The sequence below is a fragment of the Cucurbita moschata genome, unplaced genomic scaffold (genome assembly GCF_002738365.1).
Source record: "Cucurbita moschata cultivar Rifu unplaced genomic scaffold, Cmos_1.0 Cmo_Scf00017, whole genome shotgun sequence".
In the NCBI taxonomy this organism is placed as follows: domain Eukaryota; kingdom Viridiplantae; phylum Streptophyta; class Magnoliopsida; order Cucurbitales; family Cucurbitaceae; genus Cucurbita; species Cucurbita moschata.
In genome coordinates this window covers 2,213,524-2,233,817 of record NW_019268533.1, presented here as the reverse complement: position 1 = coordinate 2,233,817, position 20,294 = coordinate 2,213,524, and the positions used below count along the sequence as shown (strand labels likewise).

Below are 20,294 nucleotides of genomic sequence, written 5' to 3'. Positions count from 1 at the left end.
ACTTACATATAAAACCAAGGAAAAATAGTAGCAGTATATTAGAGTCATTTATGTATAGCACATGGTTCTGTTTTCTGACTTTATCATCTCTAGCATGTTCTCAGCTACCAATACTTCGGGAAGAGGGCCCAAAATTTGAGCTCGATTCCAAGCGAGCAAAATTGGAGAAAGAACATCGTTATCTAATCTAATTGTTCCTAAACTCATCCCTAAGCCCGAGGCCCCCTTGTGATAGATAGGAAAAAAGAAAGAAGGTTTCCATTTCATTCAAACAGCCCTACATGGATCCCACTTATGGTAGATTCATGAGTATTAGCCTACCTGAATCAGGTGCATAATCTAATACTAGTCCAGCTTCTTAATATGATATTCTGAGTACTTTCTAGATTTGCATCCTTTTCAATCTTGATGAAATTATTTGCATATATTTCTGGAAGAAAAGTCAGGAAATGACTTCTTCATTTTAGAACTACAGAGGACAAGAGGAAAGGAAGAATGAACTTTCATCATATAGTTTCAATAATCAAAAGAATCAAGTTCCCTCATTTCAAAAAAGTTTACATTGTTTCTAGATTCTAATTCATTTTCTATACAATCTATTTCTGGATGCTAATCTCTACTTCACGAGTCATTCAAACTCCGAGTGAGATCGAGGAGGAACTCTTCTTCACTGCAAGGAATTGTGATGCCACCCATTGGGTGATCATATCCAAATTCTTCTTCTGCTTGACTCAACAAATCTTGAAAAGAAGGCTGGTTCAAGTAAGATAGTGGAATGACAAAACGCTTCTTTTGTGCTTCACCAACATAAACTGTAAAGTAGCCCTTTGGAACATCGACAGCCTTTGACGATGCTCCATTTCCTGATGATGAAGATCGTTGAAGACTTTTCTTAGCGTGAACAATTCTAGGCAAACGGAAACCCATGTTGCAATATGTTCCAAGATAAATATGAGACTGCGGAAGGAATACCAAACTTGAAATTTCTTCGGAGAATTGGAATATGGAAAGACTCTTGTTGGTTGTGAATCCATATACATGACGTTTATATAGAAGAAAGACTTGGGTTACTCAAAGATCTAGACAAGACAAGAAGATAAGACTCAATGGTAGAGAGACATCAGGTCAAGACCTACCCACATGGATGTTACTTCCAAGCCATTATGAGATTTTCAAATTCATGTGATATAAGGTCATTCGGTATACCTTCTGCAGAACATCAGGGCCTACTTTTGTCGATGACAACTAAAGAAGTAAGTTGAATAAACCTCTAAAATTTTTAAAAGGATCAGACATATTTGAGGCATTGAAGCCCTTCTTGTCAAGCTCTATTTGCTGACTTATCCTCAATAACATGGTTTTTATTGGTAGTTTTGTCTTGGGAAATAAACAATTTTAGCTGTCATTACATGGTGAACAACCCTACAAGGATCCTACTAAAATATGTGGTAGGTTTATGAGTATTAGCCTCAGTTGAATCAAGTTCATAATCTAATATCAGTGCACCTTCTTGATAGAACACCATGAACACTATGCTAACCGTAGTGATTAGTCTCTCAAGAATCCAATGATTCAAAGCTAATTGATTTTTCGTATTTCATGGCAACCTTGAGCTAACAAATTCTGAGTTTTGTCTTTATGTTTTTCAATCTTGCTGAGATCATCTAAATAATCGTGTATTATAGGATAATTTCTTGAAGATTCAATATGAAACTTCCAAGGGAGCTTCCACTTCAAGTAGATGCAGAAGGATTATCATGTAGGACTACATGTAGCCATTTTAAGTAGTATAATCCAGTTTATGCAGGTCTTTTTAGCAAATAACACCCTTCAAGCAGTTTCATCATCAAATTTTGTTCATTTATAGAATAACGAACACAGGACAAAAGTTTCAATTTAAAGAATCGAGTTTCTCATTTCAAAAGTGTTTACGGTCTACATTATGTACTATTCTAACCCTTTTTCTATGCTACAAATTTCTAGATATCAATCCCTCTAGCTCATGAGTCTTTCAAACTTCGAGTGAGATCAAGGAAAAGGTCTTCACTGCAAGGAATGGTGATGCCACCCATTGGATGATCATATCCAAATTCTTCTTCTGCTTGACTCAACAAATCTTGAAAAGAAGGCTGGTTCAAGTAAGATAGTGGAATGACAAAACGCTTCTTTTGTACCTCACCAACGTAAACTGTGAAGTACCCCTTTGGAACGTCAACAGTGGATGATCCATTTCCAGTTGATGAAGATCGTCGAAAACTTTGCTTAGCATGAACAATCCTAGGCAAACGGAATCCCATGTTATAGTATTTTCTGAAAGGAACTAGTGAGACTTTGAGAGAAGTCAAAAGTTGGAAATTTCTTTTGATAATCGGAGTATGGAAGAGTCTTGTTGATTGTGAACCCAATTACATGACCTTTATATAGATGATCACATTGACAAGGCAGAAAGATGAGATTCAACGCTAGAGAGATCTTCTCATAACCTATCACATGGGTGGGCCTTCCAAGCCTTTATGAGAAGTCCAAATTCATGTGATCTATGGTCATTCTGTATACTCCGCAGAAAAACCATGGCCTACTTTTGTCTCCAAATAACAACTGGAGAAGTGAGTTGAGTAAACCTCTAGAATTTTGATGAGATTATAGACATAGAGGCACTCAAACCCTTGTTGTCCTTCTGCTAGAACTAAACTTTAATTGCATTAGGTTACATGATCTATTAAACACGAGATCCAGAATGGCCCACGTAACTCATGAACTTGGAAGTATAGAGAACTATTAAATACAAAATTAACAATACAGATGAAGAGTCTACAAAATGTGGCTATGCTAATGTGGGTGCCACTGCAGAATGAACAGTGGAAACATATAGCAGGAATCATCACATGGGTTAGCTTTCAAATTGAGTAATAGAGAATTTGTTAGCATACATAGTCCACTACTATCCAGAATGAACATCCTAAAAAGGACCCCACTTTCAGATAAAGATGGGGAAATATGGTGGCCATCTATTACTGTCATTAATGAACAGCACATGTTTCTGTTTTCTGGCTTAACATCCATAACATGGTTCTCATTGGTAGTGGTTACTGGTAGGTGTACAATTTCAGCTACTAATGTTTAGTTAACAACCCCATTAGGATCCCACATAAATCTGTGGTAGATTTATGAGTAATAATCTCAGTCCAGCTTTTTGATTAGACATTATCAGTACTTTGATCAATGATAATTAGGCTCTTGAGTGGGAATTCAATGAGTTTAAACATAATTTGGTTTCTACCTTTTTCAACCTTGCTGAGACCTTCTGAGATATTGAGCAAACCATCTTAAAAGTTTTGCACTATAGGATAGATCATTAAAAGAGCTATGAACAATGTAGAACAATTTCAATTCAAAGAATCAAGTTCTCTCATTCCAAAAAGTATATACAGTTTAATCATTTATCTCTACAATCTAATTCTAGATACTAATCTCTCTAGTTCATGAGTCATTCAAACTCCGAGTGAGATCGAGGAAATCGTCTTCACTGCAAGGAATTGTGATGCCACCCATTGGATGATTGTATCCAAATTCTTCCTCTGCTTGACTCAACAAATCTTGAAACGAAGGCTGGTTCAAGTAAGATAGTGGAATGACAAAACGCTTCTTTTGTGCTTCACCAACATAAACCGTGAAGTATCCCTTTGGAACATCGACAGCCTTTGGAGATGCTCCATTCCCTGTTGATGAAGATCGCTGAAGACTTTGCTTAGTACTAACAATTCTAGGCAGACGGAAACCCATGTTTCAAATATGCTCCAAAAATAACTTGGAAATTTCTTTTGGGAATTGGAATATGGAGAGACTCTTGTTGGCTGTGAACCCAAATGGCATAACCTTTATATAGATGAGAGCTTAGGTCAATCAAAGGTAGAGATTGGAGATAAGGAAGGAAGATGAGATTCAATGGTGAAGAGGCATTAGCTTTATGACCTATCACATGGGTGTCTTCCCAGCCTTATACAGAAACATCATGGCCTACTTTTGTCTCCCAAAAACAACTGGAGAAGTGAGCTCAACAAATCTCTAAAATTTTAATAGGATAATGGACATATCAGAGGCACTCAAGGCCCTTGTTGTCCTTCTTGTGAAACAATATTTAATACCTCTGTCTGTTACATTCCACTTCAATGGGAACGATTCCAGCTAAGAGAAGTTTGTTGGTTATAAGGGTGTGGAAACCTCTCCCTAGTAGACGCGTTTAAAAATCGTAAGACTGATGACAATACGCAAGGGCCAAAGTAGACAATATCTACTAGTTAGCGGTGACTTCGGGCAAGTACAAATGGAATGGTACCAGAGCTAGACACCGGACGGTGTGCCAACAAGGACGTCGGGCCCCCAAAGAGGGAGGATTGTGGGTCCCACATTAGTTGAAGAGGGAAACGAAACATTCCATGTAAGGGTGTGGAAACCTCTCCCTAGTAGATGCGTTTTAAAACTGTTAGGCTGATGGCGATACGTAACGGGTCAAAGCGGACAATATCTGCTAGCTACATGAATATTGTGTATAAGAAGATTTCCTTCTATGACTGATATATGTCTATATAGGTGACCAGAAAATGGTGAAGAAGTAAATGGTGAAGAAGTAAATGGTGAAGAGTGTACTAAATGTGGCTAAGCTAATGTTGTTACCACTGTGGGATGAACAGTAGAGCATATGGCTAGAATCATCACATGGGGTGTGTTCTCAGACTGATTAATAGCAATTGGTTGCGACTGTGACTGTACATGTTGGTATCCAAATTTTCCATACCATTCTAGAATAAACATCCTAAAAAGGACCCCACTTACATATAAAACCAAGGAAAAATAGTGGCAGTATATTAGAGTCATTAATGTATAGCACATGGTTCTGTTTTCTGACTTTATCATCTATAGCATGTTCTCAGCTACCAATACTTTCGGAAGAGGGCCCAAAATTTGAGCTCGACTCCAGGCGAGCGAAATTGGAGAAAGAATATCGTTATCTAATGTAATTTCTCCTGAACTTGTCCCTGAGCCCGAGGGCCCCCTTGTGATAGATGGGAGAAAAGAAAGAAGGTTTCCATTTCATTCAAATGTCCCTACATGGATCCCGCTTAAAACTGTGGTAGATTCATGAGTATAAGCCTCACCTGAATCAAGTGCATAATCTAATATTAGTCCAGCTTCTTAATATGATATTTTGAGTACTTTCTAGATTTGCACCCTTTTCAATCTTGATGAAATTATTTGCATTTATTTCTAGTGAAGAAAAGTCAGGAAATTACTTTTCCATATGAGAACTACAGAACCACGGTATATTACAAGTAGTGTGAAGGGTAAGAGGAAAGGAAGAATGAACTTTCATTCACCGATATCATATAGTTTCAATAATCAAAAGAATCAAGTTCCCTCATTTCAAAAAAGTTTACATTGTTTCTAGATTCTAATTCATTTTCTATACAATCTATTTCTGAATGCTAATCTCTACTTCACGAGTCATTCAAACTCCGAGTGAGATCGAGGAGGAACTCTTTTTCACTGCAAGGAATTGTGATGCCACCCATTGGATGATCATATCCAAATTCTTCTTCTGCTTGACTCAACAAATCTTGAAAAGAAGGCTGGTTCAAGTAAGATAGTGGAATGACAAAACGCTTCTTTTGTACCTCACCAACGTAAACTGTGAAGTAACCCTTTGGAATGTCAACAGTGGATGATCCATTTCCAGTTGATGAAGATCGTCGAAAACTTTGCTTAGCATGAACAATCCTAGGCAAACGGAATCCCATGTTATAGTATTTTCTGAAAGGAACTAGTTAGACTTTGAGAGAAGTACAAAAGTTGGAAATTTCTTTTGATAACCGGAGTGTGGAAGAGTCTTGTTGATTGTGAACCCAATTACATGACCTTTATATAGATGATCACATTGACAAGGCAGAAAGATGAGATTCAATGCTAGAGAGATACTTTCTCATAACCTATCACATGGGTGGGCCTTCCAAGCCTTTGTGAGAGTTCCAAATTCATGTGATATATGGTCATTCTGTATACTCCGCAGAAAAACCATGGCCTACTTTTGTCTCCAAATAACAACCGGAAGTGAGTTGAGTAAACCTCTAAAATTTTCTCTAAAGGTCTTTTTCTCAAAAACAGGGGTGGAGATTGTGAGATTGATCGTTATTCCACCAGTGTTCCAAATTCAAGCTTATTGACTTGCTCAAGGACAAGAATAAGTATTGCACAATCACTTTACAAGTCCTTAAAAAGTGCACTAGTGACACTAGGCATCACGACACAAAGGTACCCAATCTGATAACCAAATAATCTACCCTCCTTGATCTTGAATACTCTGTATAAACTTAAAAAAGAAGGTTCCCAGAAAAGAATATGATATGGCTTCAAGACAAAGTAATATGTATGCATACATAGATGGACTAATAGAGAGGAAAGCCAATGAATGGCTAGGTTCTGTGGGAGCCAGTTTGGTCTGAACAGAAGCATCACATGGACCTGCCTTCTAACTCTTTATAGAGAGTTGGGTAGTGATTGAGATTGTATATCTGTTCTCACGCGTATTGTTCACAATTGTTCAGGAATGATCATCCTAGAAAGCCCACCACTTTCAATTAAATGTAGGAGAAAATAGTATCACTGTACAAATCATTTATGCATTCCACATGCTTCTGTTTTCTAAGTTTTCGTCTATAACTTCGGTTCTGATTGGCAGTGTATTTTAGTTGGTGTACAAAATTAGCTTTCATTGCTTGGTGAGCAATCTACAAGGGATCACCAACAAGAATTAAATATGTGGGAAGGAATCTAGAGTAGATTCTTTTGTTTTAACCCCTCTTGAATTCCAAAGCATAATCTGGTGTTTTGTTTGTTCCGTTTTTTAAAAGACATGATCAATACATTGCTAATCATAGTAATAAATGCAATAATGGTAAAAAAACAAAAAAAAGGAAGAAAAAGAACATTGTCCAAATGATATCATTTACACGGTTTTTGTTACAAAATAAACATAAATGTACAATATTCTAAAAGAATGAGTTTGATTTCAAAAGTGTTTATGCCCTTCTCAGTCTATGTTGTATTCTATTCTATTCTATTCCTTCCATTGTACCATCTATTTCTAAACTCTATTCTTATGGCTCATGGCTCACTAAAACTACGATTAAGATTAACAAAATCGTCTTCATTGCAGGGAATTGTGATGCCACCCATTGGATGATCGTATCCAAATTCTTCTTCAGCTTGACTCAACAAATCTTGGAACAAAGGTTGGTTCAAGTAAGATAGCGGGATGACAAAACGCTTCTTTTGTCCTTCTCCGACATAGACTGTAAAGTACCCTTTTGGAACATCTACATACTTTGGAGAGGCTCCATTTCCTGATGATGTAGAATGTCGAAGACTTGGCTTAGCGTGAATAATACTAGGCAACCGGAACCCCATGGTATGATATTTTTCCTTAAAGGGTTGTCAAAGGAGATTTCTTGTGATTGGGAATGTGGAAGACTTGCTTGTGAACCCAATTACATGACTCTATATATAAATGGAGGGTGAGATTTCTTGGAGTTAGAAATATCGACAAGGCAGAAGGTTGTATTCAATGAAGAAAGAAACTAGATGAAGAACAATCACATGGTTTTGTCTTTCAAGACACAAGAATTTCAAGTTCACGAGTTACATGGGCCATTCTGGATCCTTATGCAGAAACATCATAGCTGGCCAACTTTTGTTTATGCAGTACAACTAAGGAAATTTCAGTAGGATCATAGACATATTAGAGGCACTTAATGCTTTGTTGTCCTCCTGGTGAGATGATAATTGATAGAGACTAGGCAGTTGACACAATATTTAACTGCACTACATAGCCATGTCTTACAATTTCTTCCTCATGAAGGATTTCAACTAAAATAGGAACTTTGTTGGTTGTTGATAGTTTCAGAGCTCGGAAAAGTCATACGAACAGGTACCGTCATACATCAGAAACATGTAAGTACAAGAAAATACTTCATAATAAATATTGAATCTCGAACTCTCACGATACTACTTGAGTTATCGTACAAAAACGTTTTTAAAAATAAAGAAGTACAGAGTTACTCACTGAGCAAATATTACTACATTGAAGCAAATGGAATGCTATAGGTATTACATGGATGGTGAATAGTACACTATTTAACCGAACGTATAAATCGATAAGAAAAAACTACAGCGTCAAAAAAATTATGAAATGAGAGCAACTCTTCTTGAAAGATCAGACTATTATCAAGAAATCAAATGAAGAGAGAATCTCTGTCAAATACTTAGATTACAGTAAAATTGCATCCATTAACAATTTCCTTATGCAGGGAAACATTTTCTAGACTTCCCCATGGAAGGAAACAAAAAGTTGGAGCAAATTGAAAAGAAAAAGAGTGCATGGATCTGAGCATGCCTAATATCCCTGATCTAAAAGGTTAGTGCCTCTCATGGCCTATTTAACTGAGAAATGAGATTGGTGAAGATATCTTCTCTGCACTGAATGGTAAGGCCACCCATAGGGTGATAATAACCAAATTCTTCTTCAGCTTGACTAAGCAAGTCTTGAAAACATGGTTGGTTCAAGTAAGTTACAGGGATGACAAAACGCTTCTTTTGGATCTCTCCAACATAGACCGCACAGTAGCCCTTTGGAACTACTGTAACTCCTTCCTTCGTTGAGGTTGACGGTCGTCGAAGAAGCTGAAGAAGTCTCATGTTTTTATTCGGATACAATAAATGGGAGACCCAAACAAATTACTAGAATATCTCAACACACCTTGAGATAAGAATAAAATGAAGACTGGTGTTGCTTATGAACTCAATCTAATATGGTATTTATAGACGATGAAAGGAGGTGTGAGAAATCGAGCCTCCGAGAAAATAGTAATAGAAGTCTTTGGATAAGGCTTAGTAGCAGACAAGAACGCATGAAGTATCATATGGTTTTGTACACTAAATAAAGAACATCAAGCTAGTGATGTTGGTGGACGATATTGTGTAATCTTTTCAGGGAAAGGATTTAGAGAAGATCATATTGAAGTGTTTTGTCAGCTCTCCTGCTTCTTTTTTTAAACAAGATATAAACTTTTCATTGATTATTGGCAAAAAAAGAACCTTCAAAACCAGAAACCAAGACTTTCCAATTCACTAACGTAATAGTAAGCAGATAAACTAGAAAGAACACCAATGAGAAGCTCTGAATTTTTCAGAAATGAAGTTAAAGTACAAGGGAAGCTCAAATAAGTAAAACAGCTCTCAACCTTCATGTGCACACACATTTTTGAAGGAACATCATGGGGTAGATATTAAGAAATCATGTTGGCAAGAAGAATGGGCTGAGAAAAGTGGCATGATAAGTTACATAGATATCAACTTTATGTTCAATATTAATATGTATATCTAACTGCACCTTGGTTAGGCCAAAGGCCAAGAGGGGCGATAGATTGTAGAAGTAATATGGTACCTCAGTCTCCTCCTGCCTGTGACGATGCACTAGACTGGCCCTTGGAACTTTCTGAAGTCATCATTAGGTGCGGGTCGCTCATTATATCCTGTATTGAACCGTTTCCAATGATTATTAACTATTGACAACTTTTGGTCCTTGAACTTGCATGTACAAACAAATTTATTCCGAACTTCTTTCCAAAAGCTAGGAATCAGAAACAAGAACGTTATCGAACAGTTCTACTTTATTTAGCGACTAAATTATGAAACATATGAATGTTATGAAATGAGGTCTAAATTTTCAAAAACCAAATTGAAAGCTATACACTACCCAACAACAATTAAAATTTTGCATACTAACCTGCTCCATTGAGGCATTGCTAAAACCGCTCAAAGATCCACTAAGAGCCCATGACACCATGTGCTCCATATTCTTCTCACCAAATTCTCTCAAGTTGTTAAGTTCTGGCAGCACAACACTGCAAAGATCTGGTCTGTCTTTTCGTCTAAGTTCTGCACATTGAAGTGCTAATTTAGCGAAGCAAAGTGCTTGTTCCACTGGCCAATCAGTCACAGCTGGATCCAGAAACTCCTGAAAAGTCCCCTTCTCAATAGAGCGAGCGACTTGGTGAGCCAACCCCATGGGCGGCTTGGCTGTAATTAGTTGAAGCAACATGATACCTAGTGAATACACATCAGATTTAACCCCAAGCATTCCAGTTTGTTGATACTCAGGGTCTATATAGCAGAAAGTTCCAGCGGCCGAAGTCATGCAACATTGTGTTACATTCTCGGCCACGGCAGGTAAAAGCCTAGCCAAACCGACGTCGCTTATCTTGCAAACATAGCTGTGGTCCAGCAATATGTTAGCTGGCTTGAGGTCACGGTGCACTAATGGCTCTGGCTTTGTCTGGTGGAGAAACAGAAGGCCAGTAGCAATCTCAGCAGCAATTCGAAACCTCAATTGCCAAGGAATAACAGGGGTGTTCCCCTTTCGGAAGAGTCGATCCTCCAAACTTCCGTTGGACATGTACTCGTACACTAGAATGCCATATTCCGGGCATGCTCCTAGAAGAAGTACCATGTTGGGATGCCTTATGCAACTCAATATATCAATCTGCATTTACAATATCCAACTAAATCATTTGCTCTTAAAAAATGATCCCAAAGTTGTTTTAAGTTCCTCACCTCCTGCTGAAACTGACTCCTCCCTTGAGATGCATCAGGACGCAAAACCTTGACCGCAACCGATGTGTGATCAAGACGACAACGAAAGACAGGTCCATAACCTCCCTCTCCTATCTTCCGAGATGGTGCAAAACGTTCCGTTGCCAATTCAACCTCCTCAATTGAATATAACCTGTATCTGATGTCACTTTGTGTAACATTTTTCAATGCTCTCTGCATTTCCTCTGCTTCTTTAAGTGCTTTCATCTCTAGATTTGCTCTTTTATGTGATTCTAACTCTGCAATTCTCTTAGCTGCATCAGCTGCTTCCACTGCTGCTCTGCATCTCGCTCTCTCCTGCTCTGCAATAGCTATTGCTGCTTCTTGAGCAAGTCGTGCCTCTTCTAGTTTTTGTTGTTCTTCACGTCTCCAATCATTCAGTTCCATTGCCTATGGGAAAACTTATGATATAACTGAAAGATTGATTCTTGACATTCAAAAAATGACTTAAATCTGGACATATATAAACCTTTTGCTTTGCTGTTAGTGCTTCTTTACATGCTGTACTGTACATCTCCATAGTTTGTTTAAGCTCTAGCTTCAACCTCTTCATTTCAAGTTCTGCTTCATCCTGTGAGATGTAATTGAAAATATCAAGAACTAGCATCATATAATTTAGTCAATACAAGTAAAGATAATCTATGCTGACCAAGTTCTGAGATGACCAGGAACATGGTGTCCTGCAGCTCTCATCTGAAACTGATGAGAAATCATTGAGATTATTGAGGTCTGTCCATTTTGGTTGAAATGGTAGAGATGTAAAGCTACTCTCTGAACTGGTTGAAAATCGCGAGGGAGCTGAATCAGAGTAGTCGAATGCAACAGAAGTACGATCCATGCTTGGTCTGCCAGAGCTTATAAAGGATATGTCGGATTCTGTCTCAAAGAACCCTCCGCTACATTTCGTGATAGAAATTCTCTCTCCTCCGTGAGAGATAGGTGACCTATTCCAATTAGAGAGAAAGTCTATGCACATCTTACAACTTCCAAAACATAACCCGCAAGCTCTAGTTTAGCACAACTTACTTGACTAATTCATCGTGAATGGTGCGAGGCTTGAACGATGCCCTATCTGCATACAAAAGAAGAATTAATACAAGTCCCATTGACCCAAACTCCTTAAAAATGTAAATCATTCATCTGCGTTTAGTCCTTAAATTAGTTGTTTTGGGTTGTGCTGATGGGAAAAAACTCAAATTATCAAATAGAACTATCCAAAGAACAAATTTGAAAACTTGCCACAATAAAACTTCTTCATTACCATACACAAAATGCTTGGAATTGAGTTCAGCACGAAGAACAAACCTCTTAGAAGAAACTTATGTCGAGGAGTGATTGCTCCCTGTACGATCGGCTTGGATAATTTCTGTAAATGTTCATGTAGAGGAGAAAAAGAGGGAGCTGAGCGAGATGCATTTCTCACTGACGACACCTTCCCCTTTGAGATGACATACACAGTGCAGAAATCTGGTGCCCCTTTCGACACGCTACCTCCCACGCTCGATGTCTTGAACCTACTATGAAAATCACCAATTCCCATCATAAGCCTTTGGAGAAACTGGAGATGGGAGAATTCACATTCTTCCATAATGATTCGAGGAATGTAAAATTCTAATGACCTGTTCGGAATGACTGTTCAAGCGCCAAAGTTGTGTTTCGTATTGAAAAAGTCATTCCAAACCAACCCTAAACCAAAGACGAATCAATGAAAATGACTACCTAATAAATCCATGTTTCGTAGGAACCCCGAGCACCAAGTTATCGATTGCAGCATACAAGACGTATTCATTTAATGCTTTTACCACATCGGTGTCTTCCAATATAACATCAAGGCATTGAATCTACGCAATCAACAAAAAGAAAAAAAACCCTAGTTCATTTCATATCCCAAAAATCACAATAAAAAATGCAGTGCTGAACAAAAGCTTACATCCTTGCGTGTACAATAGCAATGGAAGGTGAGAAAAATGTCCCTCGTCTGCATCTCGAGCTGCTGTTTCCGAGGGGTATCAGCAGAGAAATCGCCATCACTATTACAAATAATGGCTTCCCCAATCAAAGAAGCAGCCGCACTGGAAGGTCTCTGAACCACATGGATTAATACCACATTTTGGCCCCTTCCGAGCAGATGCTCGGCGGCCCATCTGATAGCATTTTGGCTTCCTTTTTCCCTGTTAATAGCAATAGCCACCAACCCCTTTCCCCCTCCGCCTGCTCCTCCCTTTTTGCCGCCATTAACACCGTTTCCTTTCTGTAGCCACATTGTTTGAAATTTTTCTCAGCAACTGATTTGATTATTATATATCCACTGCTGCCTTTTGGTATGCATACATATACACATATACATGAAGAGAGAGAAGTTTGATGATATTACTTACTTGAAATCGGCCTCATTTTTGGAGGGGGAAGCCTGAAATTTTTCAGTGCAGGGCGCAAATTTAGGATTTGATCGAGTGCAAGGAAGATTGGTTGAAGTTTTTAGTCAATCTCTCTTTCAAATCATTCCTTTTCGAACCCTAAAATAGAAAAAGGGGTCAATTTTTCTAGTTTTGGCATCCATTGTTGCCGCGAAATTTGAAGCTGTTCTTGAAGAGAGACGGGGAGAGGACGTTGTGTGGTTTCGTCTTCACGTCCTTTGAAATCCATATTTTTTAAATTCATAATTTTATTACACATCAAATTAAAAGTTTAAATTTCATTTATATAAATTCTATAAAACATATTCCAATTTTACATTTTTATCCATTAATTTTTTTTACTAAATTTTAATTAAACAAATTAAAATAATCCTTATGAATTTTTTAAACTATTTTTATCCCATTAAATTCATAATTCATGAATAATAAAATAAATTTAAGTTTATTATTTGTAATTTAACCCAAAAAATAATAATAATAATCGTTCCACTTTTATTTTGACGTTAGCTTTCATAATTTAAATTTTAGTCCATGAATTTAGAACATTGACCGGTCTGAATTGTAACCTCCTAAACCCACCCGTAATAGGTATTATCCGTTTTAACCTGTTATGTGTCACGGTCAGTCTCAACGTTTTAAGACGTTGTCCGATAGGGAGAGATTTCCACACTCTTACAATAAATGTTTCGTTCCCCTTTACAATCAATGTGCGACCTCACATGAATGCAACTAATTCAAAAAAACACAAACAAATTTTTAACAACTATTTTTTTTTTATTTTCAAAACACATTGGATTTTGAAAAACATCTCTAGAAGTGATAAAAAGTCTCCTTAACCAAGGCTCGACTCTTTCTTTGGAGCACTCGAACAAAATACACTCTTTGTTCGACATTTGAGTCACCTTTGACTACACCTTCAAGACTCACAATTTCATCACTTGAGGCATTCTTCTCTAGAGCTCTCGAACAATCCCCTTAAATGAGGCTTAATTCTTTCTTTGGACCCCTCGAATAAAGTACACCCTTTGTTCCACATTTTGTTCGACATTTGAATCACATTTGTCTATACCTTCGAATCTCACAACTTCTTTGTTCGACACCTGAAAACCCTATTGGCATGGTTAAGTTAAAGGCATAACTCGATACCATATTGGGTAAAAGCCAAAGATCAAGTCAAGACTATCGAAGAATGATCGATCCTTTCCCGTCGAGTAAATCAAAGAAAAATCAAGTCAAGACTATCGAAGAATGATTGATCCTTTCCCGTCGAGTAAATCAAAGAGAATTGAAAAACTGAACCTCAAGCCAAGCCTATTCTTCTTTTCCTCTCTCTATTCTAGTAAAGTACTAAAATAAAGAATAATAGTAAGGAATGGCAACTTGATTCTATATCATCTTTTTCTGTATCATAGGAATCAAATAATAAATCTTCTTATGATTCTTGTTGTTTCGATTTTTTTTGTTTCAAAAACATTTTGTGTTTTCAAATAAAATAAATAATTTTATCTACGATTCATTGGAACAAAAAAAACCCGACTAAGTACTGACCGGACAAAAAAAGCCCGACTAGGTACTGGCCAGGCCAGGCCAGGCCGTGGAAATAAAATGACAAGGACTTTTGGGATGAAATAAAATAAAAGAGGTACTATATATTTTTTTTATTTAGAAATATATATTTTTAGCCATCTTTAATATATGGGTAATATTTATATATTAGGATTGGAGATATCTCGCCCTTACTTTATCTAATTTATCTAAATGGAATTGCTCATAAAAGTATTTATCGATTTTATCGATATCCATCGATATATCTAAATAATTATATATATCTATATAATTATATATCCATATAATTAGAGGGTAGATAAAGATAATCAAGAGATAAAGAAGGGCTCTTTTCAAGCCTTCATTTTCTATGAATCACTAACCTCCACAATTAAAATAGATATTACATAGGAGTTTGATTACTATCATCCCGTGAGACACGAACTTGCAATCATAGGTGAAAATAAGGATTTACAACCCCTAACAAATTCAACATTATTAAGCTATCCTAACAATGATCATATAACATTAATGCGGAAAAATGTTGTTTGTGGTTTGCAGACACCATCATCTATACATGACATGAGATTCTTGTTTTACCTGAAAAATGATCAATAATAAAGAGATAAACGTTTAATAAAATTCAAAGATCTCACAAGAAATGCTTCGTTCCCCTCTCTAATCGATATGAGATCTCACAATCCATCTCCTTGGGGGCCTAGCATCCTTGCTGGCACACCACCCAGTGTCTGACTCTGATACCATTTGTGACAACTCAAACCCATCGCTAGTAAGTATTGTCCGCTTTGGCCCGTTACGTATCGCTCTGAGCTTCACGATTTTAAAACGCGCCTGCTAGGGAGAGGTTTCCACACCCTTATAGAGAATGCTTTGACCCCCTCTCCAACTGACGTGGGATCTCACAATCCACCTCCTTGGAGGCCCAGCGTCCTTGCTAGCACACCGCCCGATGTCTAGCTCTGATACCATTTGTAACAGCTCAAGTCTACTGCTAGCAGATATTGTCCGCTTTTTGGCGTCAGCCGCACAATTTTAAAACGCACCTACTAGGGAGAGGTTTCCACACCCTTATAAGAAATGTTTCGTTCCCCTCTTCAACCAATCTGGAATCTCACAGAATCTATAATATATACTTGGTTGGGCATCATACGAATCCATTTACTTACGTGGTTCATGTCGAACAGATTTCTAGAGCTACATAAAAGTAGAAACAAGACAACAATCATTGGAAAACTATCAAATGGGAAATAGTATAGCTTTTTACATTCAGTGAACTTACGTTAAAAAGACAGATACAGTCCAAGACATATGCCACCAATGACAGTATCATCCAAAAAAGTAGCTCATGTGCTGAAGCTCATATAAAATGCTGCCACTGTATTTCTCAGGGTATCAACGGGGTTAGTGCTTGCAATCTCCTGTGAAAAAGACAGGACTTATCAGTATTTGGAAGACAAACCATGTGCATAAGCACTCATTTCTTGCTATCATTCAAAGATTTCTGGCCACTGGTTTCATAACCTTTTGATAGCACTCTCTCTATATATATACCTATTGGATAGCCTATACAAACATCACAAAATCTTCTGATTCCCTTCTCTTTCCTAAAGAACATTGAAACATTCTTCTATCGATGGGACTTCGTCGTCTTCTTAGGCGATCTTCTACGACAGGAAACCAGAGAGTTTTGGCCGTTCCTAAGGGGTATTGTGCAGTCTATGTGGGAGAGAATCAAAAGAAACGGTTCGTGATTCCAGTTACGTACTTGAATCAACCATGTTTTCAAGACTTGCTTAGTCAAGCTACTGAAGAATTTGAATATTATCATCCAATGGGTGGACTCACATTTCATTGCAGAGATGATATCTTTATTGATTTGATATCTCACTTGAATGAACAACTATGAGAGACCATACCAATACCAACAAGTTTATGGAGTAAAATTTTGATCTTGGAAAATAGGCATCACAAATTTCATGTAAATTCTATCAGTTTTTCTCTTTAACTCCAAACTTTGGAGATCCATCACTTGACTGAATGTATTGCATATCTATGTTTTTCATATAGAAATCTGATGCCATCTCTAAAAGGAATTTGAAACCTGAGAATCACAATATTTCCTCTATTTGAAGTTGAGTATGAAACTGAAAGAAGAAAATGAATACGTTCAACAATCTCGAAAACTTCGCTTCCATCAAGGGTTGAACGGAGTTCTTTTGTGCTCCAACCATAGTCTTTAAGAGAAAGCTTGATCCACAACCATCCAATCTTCATACACGTGGTCAATAGCAAGTTGAGTCGAAGTTCCGACTCGAGACTTTACTTTAGCTTCTAGAGATGTAGGCTTTGAGTCTTTTCTCTCTTAGCACAGCTATGATGTAACAACCCAAGTCCACCGCTAGCAAATATTGTTCTCTGTGGACTTTCCCATTTGGGCTTCCCCTCAAGGTTTTTTAAAACGTGTCTATTAGGGAGAGATTTCCACACCCTTATAAAGAATGTTTCATTCTCCTCCCTCAACTGATGTGGGATCTCACAATCCACCCCCTTCGGGGCCCAACGTCCTTGCTGGCACACCACCTCGTGTCCACCCCCTTCGGGACTCAGTCTCCTCATTGGCACATCGCCTGATGTCTAGCTCTAATACCATTTGTAACAACTCAAGTCAACCCCTAGCAGATATTGTCCTCTTTAGGCTTTCCCTTTCGGGCTTTTCCTCGAGGTTTTTAAAACGCGTTTGCTAAGGAGAGGTTTCCACACCCTTATAAAGAATGCTTTGTTCCCCTCTCCAACCGCTATGGGATCTCACAATCCGCCCCCTGCGGGGCTCAGTGTCCTCGCTGGCACTCATTCCTCTCTCCAATTGACGTGGGATCTCACAATCCACCGCCCTTGGGGGCCCAGCGTCCTCGCTGGTACACCGCCCCGTGTATACCTCTGATACCATTTGTAACAGCCCAAACCCACCGCTAGAAGATATTGTCCTCTTTGGGCTTTGCCTTTCGGACTTCCCCTCAAGGTTTTTAAAACGCGTCTACTAGGGAGAGATTTCCACACTCTTATAAAAAAAATGCTTCGTTCCCCTCTCCACCCGACGTGAGATCTCACGCGAGAAAAACTATATTATAGAAAATGAGCTCTCTCATATTCTATTCTAACATTATCAGGTCTCGTGTCATGTGGAAAACCTATTTTCTTTCTGATAGTCGTAGATACTCGTACCTCTTGTTTACCCACCAATTTATATGCAAAAATATAGGAAATATGCAGAATTCCAGTTTTGAAATTTGAAGTTTGAACATATCATAAGATTTACATGAAAATAATAGGTCATTTCATTCAAATCTAAATGATCCTCCATTAGCTGCAAGTGTTCTTCCCAAGTTCCCATAACGCTAATCGATAGGCCTAAGCTTTGGATTAACTTATCCCATATTTTTGCAGAAGGAACTACGATGGAAGATTGGACTATTCATGACTCTGTCAAATGAAAATCAGTACATGCTATGTTTCTCAGTTCAAAAATGGTAACCGGAGTCACCGGTGTTATCGGCCTTTATTCGAGGCCATAAGGAGTGTTTTCGATCTAACTATGTCTAGCCAAATGCTGGAAGAAAATCTCTTCTGTACAAGAGAAAGTAAGGCCACCCATTGGATGATCATATCCAAACTCTTCTTCGGCCAGGCTCAACAAGCTATGAAAGGAAGGATTGTTCAAATATGCAACAGGGACCAAAAATCTCTTCTTTTCAGTCTCTCCAACATATACAGCCAAGTGACCTTTCGGCACGACTGCAGTCCTCGACGACTGACGAATACGCCTCAGAAAGTGCTTGGCGTTTACAATTCTTGGCAAAAGGATACCCATTTTTGGTCAAAGGAATTTGGTTGGTGGTGGTAAATGGTAGCTTCTGTGATGGGAATTGGTGTTCTTGGAATTGTGTGTGTATATATAAAGAAAAGAGGAGTTGTGAGTTCCAACCTGAAAACCAATAGCCTTTTTGTAGTGAAAGAACAGCCACAATGGATTGAGTTTTGGGTCATAATCCAAAAGGATCACATGGCTCTGTCCCCCAACAAAGAGCCATGGTGAACTTCATTTCCTGTTGCTAATCTCTTTTATCACAAACCATGAGGACCTACACTTCTCAGTCAAACAAATTATTTTTTGGCCATCATCACATTCATAGATTGTGGATCATTTGATAAAAAATAAAGGAGAGAGAATCATTTCAAGAGACCAATAAGCAAAGTCATATGGCAGATAATCTTTTTAAAAACGTAAATCAAAAACGATAGATTGTCGATGATCTCGACCAAATATGCATGTGCATGCTACAAGATTTTGGAACTTTGGATCCTAGCCAACAAATACATTATCATCAAATGTCTCATGTTTATATCTAAAACATTGGCCATATGAAGATTATAGGAACTTGGCCCTGAATTTCATGGGGTCATAGGTCAAGCAGTTGAAATAGCAAATAGACCAAACAATTTATTTCTGTATTTTCCTTTTTTTTTTTTTTCTTTTTCCAATGAAGAGCCAACGAAAAAGAAAGAATACAAGAGCATCCAAAAAAAAACGAATCTACAAAAGGGAACTCTATTAAAGAAAGAGACTCCCTTCGAGAAAAATAAGTTCTCAATTACAAAAAAATACTTCATTTTGACGTCCAAAGAGAAACATAGAACCTGACAAGAGATCAAATGTCGAAAGGACCCTTAGCAATAGCTCTAAAGGTTCCATTATTCCTCTCCCTCTAAAGACTCCAAGCACAAACCCCAGCTTCCCACATGAACCTTCTGAAACAACAGATGGAGAAGGAACTCCTCGATCATCTCGTCGCAACTCTGTGCTTGGCTAACCGAAAATTAAACATACCAAAAACATTATTCCAACGAGAATGAGCAAAAAGCACAACTCCGAAGAATATTTTTGTATTTTCAATTGATTTTACGTATTTGTACCGAAAAAGAATATACCGAAAAGAAGTGTTAAATTTTCACCACAAAAGGTGCTTCAAAAAAGAAGCAAATCGATTCTTGATGAATCTAAGGATTTTAAAGACTAAAAAGTAGGGCCTTATCCAAAATTCATTTCACCTAATTGTCTTTTTGTTGTTGATTTTGAGTGTTTTTGGTCCATAATAATCCTCTGTACTTCATTTCTTGACAGTGATTTCATCTAAATGCTAACTTTTTCTAAAATGAATGATAGACATAGTTTTAATAATAGCTTTATGCTATGCTAATCATAAAAAATCTAGAAAATAATTTATATAAAGCCCGAAAAAAGAGACCAATTTGTGGAGACAAAATTATACCATGGGCGAGTACTAAGTGTGTCAAAATATCAAAGTGATTTGATTCATGTTGTGTTCAATAATGCACAAGACCTATATTTGATAATTGAATAAATCTTTCAAAACTCATAAATTTCAACAAATGATTTATTTCACGATTTAATTTTATGGTAATATATTTTTATTTTAACAATTTATTGGATCAACTAAAAAAGATTAATATAATTTCCATTAGAAAAATCTATTAATACAAAATATAAGTAAAATCTATTGTCATGATATTAATGATAATGAATTATAT

The 20,294-nt window shown here is 37.4% G+C and overlaps 6 protein-coding genes across 10 annotated transcripts; all 6 read right to left on the bottom strand.

Moving 5' to 3' along the window:
• Nucleotides 1-393: 393 nt before the first annotated feature.
• On the bottom strand, nt 394-1,710 carry LOC111454983 (auxin-induced protein X10A-like). Its single transcript, XM_023096486.1, has one exon. The coding sequence runs from the start codon at nt 925-927 to the stop codon at nt 622-624; it is 306 nt and encodes a 101-aa protein (XP_022952254.1). The 5' UTR covers nt 928-1,710; the 3' UTR covers nt 394-621.
• Nucleotides 805-13,065, bottom strand: LOC111454982 (U-box domain-containing protein 35-like). 5 transcript variants are annotated; one of them, XM_023096482.1, is made up of 10 exons: nt 12,635-13,065; nt 12,424-12,545; nt 12,010-12,221; nt 11,731-11,776; nt 11,354-11,648; nt 11,174-11,275; nt 10,666-11,094; nt 9,839-10,594; nt 9,497-9,584; nt 805-863 (listed from the first exon to the last, which is right to left on the bottom strand). In XM_023096482.1, exons 1-9 carry the CDS (start codon nt 12,965-12,967, stop codon nt 9,498-9,500), a joined length of 2,382 nt encoding a protein of 793 aa, XP_022952250.1. In that variant the 5' UTR covers nt 12,968-13,065; the 3' UTR covers nt 805-863; nt 9,497. The 5 variants fall into 5 exon arrangements, with proteins under 5 accessions (XP_022952250.1, XP_022952251.1, XP_022952252.1 ...); XM_023096483.1 differs by lacking the exon at nt 805-863 and adding an exon at nt 8,512-8,595; XM_023096484.1 differs by lacking the exon at nt 805-863 and adding an exon at nt 8,715-8,733.
• On the bottom strand, nt 1,771-2,448 carry LOC111454989 (auxin-induced protein 15A-like). The gene has a single exon (XM_023096491.1). It carries the CDS (start codon nt 2,295-2,297, stop codon nt 2,001-2,003), a length of 297 nt encoding a protein of 98 aa, XP_022952259.1. The 5' UTR covers nt 2,298-2,448; the 3' UTR covers nt 1,771-2,000.
• Nucleotides 3,349-4,076, bottom strand: LOC111454985 (auxin-induced protein X10A-like). Its single transcript, XM_023096487.1, has one exon. The coding sequence runs from the start codon at nt 3,781-3,783 to the stop codon at nt 3,481-3,483; it is 303 nt and encodes a 100-aa protein (XP_022952255.1). The 5' UTR covers nt 3,784-4,076; the 3' UTR covers nt 3,349-3,480.
• LOC111454988 (auxin-induced protein X15-like) lies at nt 5,388-6,935 on the bottom strand. Its single transcript, XM_023096490.1, has one exon. It carries the CDS (start codon nt 5,793-5,795, stop codon nt 5,496-5,498), a length of 300 nt encoding a protein of 99 aa, XP_022952258.1. The 5' UTR covers nt 5,796-6,935; the 3' UTR covers nt 5,388-5,495.
• Nucleotides 6,976-7,546, bottom strand: LOC111454986 (indole-3-acetic acid-induced protein ARG7-like). The gene has a single exon (XM_023096488.1). The coding sequence runs from the start codon at nt 7,459-7,461 to the stop codon at nt 7,159-7,161; it is 303 nt and encodes a 100-aa protein (XP_022952256.1). The 5' UTR covers nt 7,462-7,546; the 3' UTR covers nt 6,976-7,158.
• Nucleotides 13,066-20,294: the final 7,229 nt, after the last annotated feature.

Coding starts and splice junctions, on each gene's coding strand:
- LOC111454983 (XM_023096486.1), bottom strand. CDS start 927: ATGGGTTTCCGTTTGCCTAGAATTGTTCACGCTAAGAAAAGTCTTCAA.
- LOC111454989 (XM_023096491.1), bottom strand. CDS start 2,297: ATGGGATTCCGTTTGCCTAGGATTGTTCATGCTAAGCAAAGTTTTCGA.
- LOC111454982 (XM_023096482.1), bottom strand. CDS start 12,967: ATGTGGCTACAGAAAGGAAACGGTGTTAATGGCGGCAAAAAGGGAGGA. Junction 11,095..11,173: donor CACTAACAGCAAAGCAAAAG/GTTTATATATGT, acceptor GTTTTCCCATAG/GCAATGGAACTGAATGATTG. Junction 10,595..10,665: donor GGAGTCAGTTTCAGCAGGAG/GTGAGGAACTTA, acceptor TTGTAAATGCAG/ATTGATATATTGAGTTGCAT.
- LOC111454986 (XM_023096488.1), bottom strand. CDS start 7,461: ATGGGGTTCCGGTTGCCTAGTATTATTCACGCTAAGCCAAGTCTTCGA.
- LOC111454985 (XM_023096487.1), bottom strand. CDS start 3,783: ATGGGTTTCCGTCTGCCTAGAATTGTTAGTACTAAGCAAAGTCTTCAG.
- LOC111454988 (XM_023096490.1), bottom strand. CDS start 5,795: ATGGGATTCCGTTTGCCTAGGATTGTTCATGCTAAGCAAAGTTTTCGA.